At 55.4% G+C, this 11375-nt stretch overlaps 4 protein-coding genes across 4 annotated transcripts; all 4 read right to left on the reverse strand.

The window, feature by feature from the left end:
• Nucleotides 1-99: 99 nt before the first annotated feature.
• On the reverse strand, nt 100-855 carry EV422DRAFT_566043 (peptide methionine sulfoxide reductase MsrA; the record flags this gene model as incomplete). Its single annotated transcript, XM_053072385.1, has 3 exons — nt 100-400; nt 496-613; nt 690-855. The coding sequence occupies 3 exons, from the start codon at nt 853-855 to the stop codon at nt 100-102; spliced, it is 585 nt and encodes a 194-aa protein (XP_052927367.1).
• Nucleotides 856-2569: 1714 nt separating this feature from the next.
• On the reverse strand, nt 2570-4745 carry EV422DRAFT_395168 (uncharacterized protein). Its single transcript, XM_053066889.1, has 6 exons — nt 4416-4745; nt 4195-4293; nt 3729-3999; nt 3397-3645; nt 3070-3311; nt 2570-2963 (listed from the first exon to the last, which is right to left on the reverse strand). Exons 1-6 carry the CDS (start codon nt 4554-4556, stop codon nt 2853-2855), a joined length of 1113 nt encoding a protein of 370 aa, XP_052927368.1. The 5' UTR covers nt 4557-4745; the 3' UTR covers nt 2570-2852.
• A 732-nt stretch (nt 4746-5477) lies between these two features.
• EV422DRAFT_523664 (uncharacterized protein) lies at nt 5478-8568 on the reverse strand. The gene is made up of 13 exons (XM_053069936.1): nt 8162-8568; nt 8011-8091; nt 7854-7944; nt 7718-7789; nt 7597-7639; nt 7385-7533; nt 7206-7322; nt 6980-7138; nt 6684-6895; nt 6524-6604; nt 6243-6452; nt 6113-6156; nt 5478-6027 (listed from the first exon to the last, which is right to left on the reverse strand). The coding sequence occupies exons 1-13, from the start codon at nt 8351-8353 to the stop codon at nt 5973-5975; spliced, it is 1506 nt and encodes a 501-aa protein (XP_052927369.1). The 5' UTR covers nt 8354-8568; the 3' UTR covers nt 5478-5972.
• Nucleotides 8569-9894: 1326 nt separating this feature from the next.
• Nucleotides 9895-11010, reverse strand: EV422DRAFT_395412 (uncharacterized protein). The gene is made up of 2 exons (XM_053066891.1): nt 10888-11010; nt 9895-10790 (listed from the first exon to the last, which is right to left on the reverse strand). The coding sequence occupies exon 2, from the start codon at nt 10736-10738 to the stop codon at nt 10055-10057; it is 684 nt and encodes a 227-aa protein (XP_052927370.1). The 5' UTR covers nt 10739-10790; nt 10888-11010; the 3' UTR covers nt 9895-10054.
• Nucleotides 11011-11375: the final 365 nt, after the last annotated feature.

Here is an 11375-nt window from a genome sequence, read left to right on the forward strand (position 1 = left end):
CAATCAAGCCTACAATTGTCATCCTATCCTATGTTCATACACCCCAAACATCCCGTACGTCAAACACCGTGCACCCCCCCCCCCCCCCCTCCCTCCAAATCACTTCCCCCCATAAACCTCCCTCACCCTCTCCCAACTCCTCTCAAAATGCGTCGGACACTCATACCCCTCCGGGTTAACCGTCAGATAGTCCTGATGATAGTCCTCGGCCTTCCAGAACGTGCCGACGCGCTCGACGGTCGTCACGATGCGGTGCGCGCCAAAATGATGTTGCACGTCTTCGATCGCGTGCGTTGCGATCTGCTGCTGGGTGGGCGTGTGGTACAGGATGCACGAGCGGTACTGCGTGCCCGTGTCGCCGCCTTGGCGGTTCTTGGTCGTGGGGTCGTGCATGCGGAAACTGGACGAAAAGGGAAGGGGGGGGGGGGGGGGGGGGGCTTTTTAGTGGGGATGGGAGAGAGGGCATGGCATGGGAGGGAGGGGCGACGGACGTACAAGAAATCGACGAGTTGCTCGTATGCGATCTTCCGCGTGTCGTATTTGACCTGCAGGACTTCGGCATGGCCGGTTGACCCGGTGCACACCTGTTTGTAGGTGGGTTGTTCCGCTGACCCTAAGTGTATGTTCGTTTCTTCATCAGCGAATGGGTCGGGAGTGCCGCCCCGTGCACAAAGTTTAGCAAAACTCACCTCCGGCATACCCCACCAGCAACTCCACATCGGCGCCAAACTTCTTCTGGAAACTCTTCTCGACGCCCCAGAAGCACCCGGCGCCGAACGTGGCGAGCGCGTACGCGCCCGTGGGGTCGACCGCGAATCCCGTGCCGGTGGGTGGTTGTGATGCTGTTAGACCCATTTTCTTTTTGTGGTTCTCGAAAGTCCCAAGTGTGATTGGTGTTTTGTGAGGCGGGGAGAGAGCACGTTGATGTTGTTGGATTTTTCTGTGAGGATTGGGGCGTTATATACGCCGTGTGGATCTGAACCCTCTTGAGTTTACGACCTGGACCTGGACCTGCCACTCCCGACAAACGGAGGGCCAAGCCCGTTCCGCCGCTGGGTATTTATGGGCATTTGGTATACGCAGGGAGAAGGTCGCCGGCCAGCGAATGCGGCTTTTCAGGGCATGTTCCGTCCGCGGCGGGGATCGAAAACGCGTTGTGGATTTGAGGATGGCGCAATTTCTCTGATTGCCCATTACTCAGACGGCCGTTGGAGGCTGGGCGCCTTCGTAGGACAGGCGGGGCCGATCTACTGTATACGGTGGACAGTGGACGATGCAAACTATCTGCAAGCAGGACGGACCGTGTGCGCATTTTTCGGCGACTTGGCCCCGGACGGAACTGTTTTCGAGGAGCGCTTCGGCATTCAAGCCTGGCCACTTCAATCTTCAGAGGGCTCTTCGACGTCAAGTACACAAGTTGCCATCATGCCTGTCCGTCTGAGCGTCTTCAGCACAGCGTAACAGGCACCTCATGCTCGCAACCAGTCCCCGAAGCGAACCGGCCGGACATGGCTTTAGAGCATACACGCACTCCGAACGGCGGGAAGCCTCACAAGCCTCCCACACCAAACCGACACACTCCCCAAGCACACACAGTGCCATTGCCACAACATACAACAGGATATGCGAAACGGAAGAGAAAAATGTGACCATGTGCCGGCCGCAGGTAGGTTGAGCAATCTGCTCCCACGACCGCGCTAAGCTATGGTTGAAATCCCTCACAGACGGCGTCTGGCACCGACCACCCACAGAGCGAAACACAACCGACCCCCCAAAACAAACCAATGCAGCAAGCCGTGAGGCCGCGCTTCGGCTGCGAGAGGAAGGAGTGCCGCCCTCCCCGGAGAGAGGACGCTAGTTCGAGCGGCCAGCAATTTGACTCTTTGGAACTCCCGTCTTTCTAGAAAACTTCAAGTTGGGAAGCAACATCCGGGGTTCTCGCCCAGACCTGCCTTTTATACCCCTGCGAGACGCGCCCCCGGAAACAGAAAATGGCCGGTCACGTGGTGGCACAGTCGCATGCGCCATTTGCATTTTCGACACTGTTGGTTTTCGTCCAGGAACGAACGCCTCTCAACGCACAGGCAAAACGTTCCGCGTGAGGGGAACGAGTAGGGATATCATGTTGGTCCCATTGCCCTGCCCATCGCTCTGTCACCATCCGAACATCCCCCATTGTTAATGTTCAAATTCGGTATCGGCGGGAATGTGCTATGCATTTTGCTCAGATAGAAGGAGGGGATGCGTACACGTATAGAGTAGACGCGAAGGGCCCCACTTGCGGTGTGGGTGCTGCTACAGTAGCTGTGCCCCCCCGGGAGTTGAACTGAGCGTTTCCGACAACATTCTGGCGCAGTATCGAGCGGCGGCGGGCAAGAGCCGGAGTATGTAACATTCGAGATGCAGTGGAACGTCGTATGATGTGACATCAGCGTACTGTATATCATCTCACATGCATGCTCAAAAATATTAAGCACCGGGACCGCCGGAGTAAAGCGGCCTTTGCAACAATACGCAAACGCCCCGCGGCCTCAACCAAACAGTACGATCACGTCGAGTTCATCGGCGGGTGATCGCGGGTTACTCTCTCCCTCAGATCAAGCCATGTCTTGAATCATATTCATTTACCCATCTACACCAATTATGATGAGCGCTGGCTCTAAGTACAAGATTAAAACAAACGAAAAGAAATCAAAAATGTCCCCTCACTATCCATCCCCTCCAAAAAAGACGGGGACCGAGGTGTAAGTTATATCTACATGGAATACGAATGTGGGGCCGTGCGTGTGTTGTTGGGCCGCCCGGTCGGGGTGTTGATAACGGCTCCCGAGAGTGGGTTTTGATGGAACGTATCACCGCTGACGGTTGATTTCCGTCGCATCGCTGCTCGCCTTCTCCTGCTCTTCCTTCGCTTTGTCTTCGTCGACGGCGGGTTTCCGCGAGTTGGGCGGTGTAGGATAGATCTGTGCGCGGAATAGCAGACAATAGTACGGTAAGTTTAGTCCTCGCAACGCATTAATCACCACACAAAAAAACGAGTACCAGTCCGAGTAGAAACGAAAAACCCACCTTGAAGACAGTATTCAGCGCCGCAAAGCACGCATACAAACACAACCCAATCCCCACCAAACACAATATCGTCCTCCCCCACCACTCCTCGCTCATCGTCAAGATCGCCTTGCCCGTGATGCTGTGCTGCTTATCTGCGAACTCAGCGCCGCCGGAGTTGGCGAGCGTCCGGAAGAGAAGGACCGACACGAGGAGGAAGAGGAAGCCCCGCGCGAGGAAGCCGATGTAGCCTAGGCCGTGGACTGGCGGTGCGAGAGAGTCAGTATAAGTACAGTGGTCGATATACGGAGGGATGAAGGCAAGAACTGAGGGACAGCGAATGCATACCTAACCACCTCAACCACTTCCTCTTCAACTTATCTTGATACAGCTCCCTCTTGAACGACCCCATCGCCACGACCTGCCACTGCGTCAGCGTAGCGACCAGGAAGAGGCATCCGAGGAAACCGACGCCGATCTTCCCCGCGACGCCGGACGAGGCCCAGCTGTCGGGGAAGGAGGAGCGGGTTGTCTCGGAGCCGGACTCGGTGGTGCGTTCGGAAGGGGCGGTGAGGATTGTGCGGATTACGTAGTAGTCTGAAAAGAAAAGAAAATAATACATTGGGGTTGTTAGATGTGAGGCGAGGCGCTCGGAACTCAACGACTGTATGTGCACACACCATAAGCGGCATAAACGGCCCCGCTCACAAACGGCGAAACCCGATAACGGAAAAAGTTCTTCTTCTTCGAGTACTCCGCATCCGACCCCTGGCCCGTGAACGCCTCCCACCACCGCCAAGTACAGTACAGCGCGATGCAGGCGGCGAGGGCGATCAGCAGGGGTATGCCGACGGGGTTGTCGCCGACGAGGAGGAACACGCCTTGCGGGGACGAGTCGACGTTGCCGTGACCGGCCGCGACACGGAGGAGGAGGCCGCCTAGCACGCCGTACTGTATTTCGAAGAGAGAGCGGAGTATTAGTCCGTGTGTGTCCAGCATCAACCATTCACTATCAACCCGGTCATCCACCATGAACCGATCATCAAACGAATACCACGCTCGCTAAGATCGCGATTGCGGGTATTGCGCAAAAGAACTTTGCTTCGCTCGCGCTCGCTCGCTCCGCTCGGCGCAGTCCATACTCACAATGATAGCTTTCGCCATAAACCCAACTCGTCCCACAAACTTGACAATGCGTTTATGTTTCGGATCAATCCCGACCTCCCCATCCGGATGATGAAAGTTCTCGCTCACATACGACGCCGCCGACCCGGTCGACACCCGACGAAAATGATTCCCATCGTCACCGCTACTACTCGCACTGCTGCTGTGTCGGCTGGCTGTGTCGTTTATGCGATGTGGACTGCCGCGCTCGAGGTCGGGCCCGTGGGCGCCTGTGTGGTGGTGAGGAGAAATGCGAGGACTGCGACTGTGGTGGCTTCCGTTGGGTTGATGGGTGTGGTGGGTGCGAGAGTGGGGCTCGGTGCCAGGCGCTGAGGTGGTGACATGGAGCTCGTCTGGGTGGATGGAGTTTGGAGACATGCCCGGTGACATTATCGAAGGGGTTTGTGGGTGTGTATTTGCTTTAGAGGTGAGGCGTGGGGATACGGCGAGGGCGGGAGGATGCTATGTGCTGAGAAGGGACAATAGGGAGGCCAGACAAAGGTGTACGGTTTCCGTTTACGGGCCGTCGACTTTGTGCTGTTGGAGCGAAAGTACAGGAAAAGTCCCGACAGCGAGCAACAGGTATATACAGAAAAGCGAGGGAGGATGGTCCGAGTAATACGTTGCGGATATTCCCCCGTGGGATACAAGCCAAACGAGGCTTAAGAGATGGGAGAAAGGGGAACACTAATAAGAGGGAGACGAAGGACAAGTGGGGCGGCTTTATGCTTTTTTTCGTGCGAAAACCGCAGTTGTCAAAAGATCAAAGCGAAAAACGTCAGGGATCGGGGGGCGGGGCGATGGTGGGTGGCATGGGGAAGAATGGGTATTGGGGCAGCCCCCGTCACGCGCAAATATACATGTAGGGCAGCCAGCAAGCCAGACGACATGGGTGGGCGTAATACGAGATATCTCTCTCTCCCCATGTGAGCGTGGAGAAAATCCCTTCTTTTCCGTTCCTTGCCCTGTTACTTTTGCGTGTGATCTTGTGAGTGTTTGGGAGTGTGCAGCCCGCTATACGTAATCGTAATAAGGTTCGCGTGAGTGACGCGTAATGGTCGCGATGACGTAGTGGGATCGGCTCGCCCCGCTGTGTGACGCCGTGCGACGCTGTGTGACGCTGTGTGACGGACGGGCTCGGAGTCTCCTGTCGCTCCTGTCTCCCGACGAGTCTCCTCCTCGACGGAGGTTGAGCTTCCCGCATTTCCCGCAACGGTTTTCAACGGTTTCCATACCTTCCGCAACGTTTGGCACAATCCCATGCGGTCTGGCCTCGTCTTGTCCGTTGAGCGTCTTTGGATGTCCCCAAGCGTTGCGACGGCTTCCGTCAATTTGAGGATCAAGGACGAAGAACCACCTGTGGATAGTGGTCAGATCTCTGAAAATGACAGTGAACATGACAGCCTCGCAGTAAGTAAGCGAAAACGCGTCACACTCCGACGGTCTTTCCGAAGCCCGCAGCGTCCGCAAAATCACTCCAGACTATCAACATCTTCATGGGCACCAGCTTCCTTTCATTCCACCAGAACGGCTCCTATCAGAATAAGGATGCCCGCAAAACCTGGATCACACCAACCGCTCATGAGAATTTTGCAGAACTGATCCATCTAAGATCCTATTCTACTGCAACACCATCCAACTATGTTTGTCCTCAAGTTTGGGGCGGGCGGCAGATATTGCCCTGTCAACTTGCTCGGTCTGATATCTACAACATCGGCATTTGCGACAGATATCTACAACGTCTATTCATCACTTGGAACTTATACGCCTCTCCTTCCGCCTTGTAATTGCCGGTTCTTCTTTAGGCCGCCCGCACTGTGGGATACATGAAATGGAATGCGTGCGTGAGAATGAGCGGAACCGCTGGTGAGGCAGTTAACGAGGGAGAGGAGCCACTTACAATGCTCTAACCATCGTCGTAAACGTGTTTTGCATATTCCGAATCTGCGAAAACGGACTCGAAAGAGTCAATGATGGCGATCAAACGCACTCTCAGCCACCGCCCACTCAACGCCATCCCAACCCCTCACCTCAGTAATCCAACTCTGCTGATCCAAAATATGCCCATTCTCCAACGTCGCGAAATCCAACTGCGTCAACAAACTCATCGCCTTCGCCAACTGTCTCAACGGCGTGACGATGAACGCAAACACCAGCGCCATGGCCACTGCGATCCCGCATGAGACGCCGACCGCAATGGCGGTGCTGCGGCGTTGGGCTAGCTCGACTGCCTGAAAGACCTGGCGGATTGGCGGGGGGTGGGTGAGCAGGGATCGAATAGTAGAGTGGGGAAAGCGATGGCGACGCTTACCGCTAGCCGTGGTGTAGCCAACACCAATACCACCCTTTCTTCCGCAAACTCCGAGAACGAAACTCCGCCGACTAGTATAATCTGCAAACCCCAACCAGAAAACTGTTAGTATCCCCTCCCAAAGCTTATAAACTCTCCAACCCCAACCACCAAAACTTACCCACTCCGCCCCCATCACCACCCCCTCAAACGTACTAATCTCCCCCAACGGCACATTGCTATACTCCCCAAACCGCCCCACCACAACCGCCCGAATCTCTTCACTCAGCTCCTCGCTGGAGTTCCGCCCGCCGTAGATGTAGTCAAAGTCTTCGCGCCGGTTGGAGCTTGCCATGAGTGTCATGTTGCGGTCGCTGTTCAAGAGGAGGACGGCTGGCGGGGGGAAGTGGAGGAATAGAAACGATGGTCAACATCGGCTGTGGGATGAGGAAAGGGGGACGGGACGGGAGGACGTACTTGTCGACGTATTATTCTCCGCCGCCTCAACCAACAACTTGTTCCATGTAGCGTCAATGACAATCGTGGCTCCACACACATACGGCATCGGTGGATCGGTCAAGCTGTCGAACACCTGCGAGATGCTGGCGAGACGGAGGCCCTGGTTGCTTATCGTTGCTGGAATGTGATAACAGTCAGTTTATTCATAAACAGTGTGAAGGGGCGGGGGGCAGGTCACACGTACTCCCGAAAAACATGCTTCGACGCGGAACGGGTTTGAGCAGTTCGCGCACGGCGAGACTGTACGTCATATCCCACATCTTCTTGTACACCTGCGGCTCTGAGCTCCGAAGCTCAACAGCTGTGAATGAATTGTCAAATTACTTTGTGACTTCTGCCGCATTGCATTCCAGAAAAACCTACTCTTCTGATCAAGCGCATACTGTCTCGCCGCCCCTGGATCGCTGAAATCCTCGATCCCCAACGCGGCGTCGGTTGTAGGCGGGAGGAAGGAGCGTGAGGCGGTGAGGTAGGTGAGGTTGACGGTGCTGAATGTCACAGGTGGCGAGTCTCTATAAAAACAGTCAGTTTGATCTGACTGAGGGAAGGAAATAAGAGAAGGGTTGTGCAATTACCCGGTATTGGGAGCGAATTTCGCAGTATAGCATTGTACCCCGTCTATTCAAGTCACAATGGATGGTTAGGCTTAGGTGTATATCACCTCGGAGGTGTCCGTCCGTCGTGGCTTTTCTTTACCTAACCCCAGTCTCTTCATCGTCGTCGCGAGTAACTGCCACGTCGGCTTCTCCGCGATTAGGTTGTACTGATCTGGAAGAATGCGTTAGCATCGGCACGCATACATGGGGCGTGATCGTGGTAGCAGGGCACATACTCGTCATTGCGATCCCGGTGGCGGGGAGGGAACCGACGATTGAGACGGCGTGCCGGTTCGAGTCGAGGGATCTGGCCACACGGGACTGAGTCTGAACTCCGATGACATTTAGAGATCATATGAGGGAGCGGGGAGAAACACATAAGATGTTACTCACGCTCCGCATTAATGAGGTGAAATAGGCGCTGGATAGGTCGGTGGTGACTACTCTTGCCATGTTCAAAAGAACCATACATACCTAAGTACGCGACGTTAGAATGTGTGAATAGCGCCGGAGGCATCGGTTATGCGAGGATAACTATACTCACGGGTGTGACGACCAACGTTAAAGCGAGGACAATCAGGAGAGGAGCTAGGACCATCAAGGGGATCTTTGGACGTGGGTATTTGGCGGGGGTTGAGGGTTTGGATTGGAGGGCGGCAGCGAGGTCCGAGATCGTCACATCCGCTTCGCTCTCCACTGACTGTGACTGTCGATCTGGGGGTTCGGTGTTGAGCATGGCGGAATCCCGGGATACGATTGACGAGCGAGCTTAGAAGGCGCAAATATTGTGTCTCTCCCAAAAGGCGAGCTATTGAAAAGAAAGCGGACAGCCCACTCCGGGTATTTAACCTCCACTCTATCCATCAGCTTCAGCTCCAAGCCCCCCCCCCCCCGCCTGTCTAAGCGAGATACCCGCGCACCTTCCAGAACAGTATAGTGTCTTCTGCCCTCAGTGTCTTCCACCTAACATGCTTCTTCTTCAACTCGTCTGCGTCATACCCGTGGGGGCTTTGCCCATTGCTTGGCACATACCTCATCCCGTCATCTGACGGAGGGAAGAGCGGAAACACACTATTTTTTGCCAAAGACCGAGTGGATGGCAAGCGGGCTTTTTTGAACTAAGCTTATTTGCAATGGTGGAGGATGACGGTAATGTCGCCAGGACCGACGACATCCATGGGGTCTGCGGGTGGACGTTGGGAAGGTACGGGGACAATGTGTGTTAGGGCTGGGTGAGGGAAGGACGGAGGGTTTGTCAGAGAAAGGGTCTGTGTTTGTTTGCCTGGGCCCTTTGCGGCGCGCTGTCGAATATCTGAGATGTGCTTACGTAACTACGGTTGTGGTCAAAACTGGATCGCTAGAAGCGTGCTAGAGGTGAGTAACTATGGTTAGGGTCAGACTAGTTAGAAGTTGCCGAGCGGAGCGTGGTAGACGCAGATTGTAGAAGGCGGTAAGGCCGACTCACCGAAGGCAAAGGGGTTAGGTTTGTTTTTCAAATGGTTCACTTTGGCTGTCAAAAAAGTCTTATTCCTGAGGTGAGATACCCACATTTAGCACGAGTTACCCATTTCTAGTCACGCCCTTGAACCACAACGTTCTGGCGGTGCCCTGTTGGAGGTTTCGCATGTGCTCTTGAGAGCGTGCTGATCTCGTGAGTAGCTGTGGCCATCCTCGACGCAATTCAGCGCTCGCGCCGGGGTGGATGAAGCTGTATGTTGCCCCACCTCGATTAGAGTGCAGCTGCACCCCCAACACACACTTTTACCATTCCGCAATCTTGAAATGCAATCCGCAACAAGACTTGAGCTGCCCGTCCTAACCCAATAACATGCTGCCCGTCCATTTCCCGAACTTTCCAACTCCTCCCCAAATTTGTGTATGCGGATCATTAACCGACGTTTGGTGGCCGATGTGAAACTTCGGGTTGCACTGGACCCCGACTAATGTCCTGACCAGGCTGGAGGATGCTTCCCTGGTCTCATGTATCTCATCTAGAACCTCGGAAGGGTCAAAGGACTTTCACAGCAGCGCCCTCTCGTCGCCTTCGGCAGACCAGAGGGGTACAGGACAAATACCGGTTGAAGGGTTTCGCCTGGAAACAGTGGCCGGAGTGCGGCCGGTCACACTACTCAGGCAGCAGAGGGGAAAGATAGGAATCACCCATGCGAAAGCGGCGGGCACACCTCCGACGCAGGCGGGGATCTGCCGAACAAAAGTTTTACCCCAAGAAGGGCGAAGCAGTATGCCTTCAGAGCGGTACTGAATGCTGCGTTCATGCCGCTAGATACAGGACCCCAGCCCTATTTTCCCTGCACAATCTGGCACCGTACGTAAGGACTGGCCTGCCCGGTTCCGGATTCCGGAGGGCGCCAGGTAGAACCGTGACGGCATGTCTTCCCACCGAGAAGGCAATGTCCGAGGCAAGGGTGGCATCAAGTCAACGCGATATGCATGACACCGAATATACCACAGTGACCCTCATATACCACATGACTAGTGAGGAATTCAAAGTAAAGGAAAAAAGTTTATTCTCGCGACCAAAGTTGTAACAACACACAGGCCCGCCCCACGCCACGACACCCCCAATACTTGCAGAACAGCCCCGCACACTACAGTAATTCCCCACACCGCGACATGAGCAACCGTCCCCCCCACCCTCAGACCGGTGCGCTGCGGGGAGGGCGGTGGCCCCCTTCACCAATTCGAGGTTGGGCCTCGCCCATCCTTCGAGGGTCCTGTCGGAGGGGCCGTGGCCGGGGTTGATCTGGGCGGGGGCGGCCGAAAGTCCCTCGTCGTACATGGGGCCGACGCGCGCCGCAATCGCCTCCAAATGGAGGACGCGGCGCTTCAGACGGGCCACCTCCTCCTCCAAGCGGGAGGTCTGCGCGTCCCTCTTCAGGTTCTCCTCCTCCGTGCGGGAGATCCTCTCCTGCATCCTCGCAAGCGCCGCCATAATCTGATGCTGCGGCCGGTTGCGGCAGATGCGGGGGGCCGTCCGAGACCACCCGGCGGCGCTTGGGGGGAGGGGCGGTGTGACGCGAGGAGGGCGCCGTGTCGGACCAGGCCGGCAGCGCGCCGCTGCTTGCGGCCTGGGAGCCAGGAGGAGAGCCCGACACTCCATCCATGTTCAGGATGATCTCCATTGAGGAGGAGGCGGCGGTGGCAGATGCGAACTGGGAGTCCATGTTGGATGGTTGATGGTTAATGATTGAGGATTTGGAGTTATGTTTTTGGGGGGAGGGGACGTGCGAAACAAGCAGTCTCTCTTACATGATTTTCACGTCGGCTCCCCCTTCTGTAGGGGCTGATTCGTTGGATGCCCTATTTTTGACTTCAAGCGTGGCAACGCATCCCCTTCGTCCCAAATCCAGTAAACATCGAAGGACCGCTTGTTAACGTTTCCTCAATTCTTGGACTGTTTGTTGAGACTTATTATATCCAACACCAAGCAAGGTACCTTTTTCAGCGGTGCAATGCGGAAGTGCCGGATTTGTTTCGTATCCTATTCCGATGTTCACTCCTGTTACGAAATGTTGTCAATATGAGAAGCTGTGCGGCGGATCCACTGTGCCTCTATTTCCAACCCGACCTGTGACAATGCCAAGCTATTACCGCAGCCGAGGGATGTCCGTTAACTCGAGGGAAAAGGTAGCGTTTGACGGGCAAACTACTTACCTGCCGGAAGATCCTTGGATTCAAAGTGGGACTCAAAGTAACCTGGCTCCTCTCAAGGGGTTTGGTCGATCGTAAATTGTAAC

Source organism: Fimicolochytrium jonesii (genome assembly GCF_025526975.1).
Source record: "Fimicolochytrium jonesii strain JEL569 chromosome Unknown EV422scaffold_6, whole genome shotgun sequence".
NCBI lineage: Eukaryota > Fungi > Chytridiomycota > Chytridiomycetes > Spizellomycetales > Powellomycetaceae > Fimicolochytrium > Fimicolochytrium jonesii.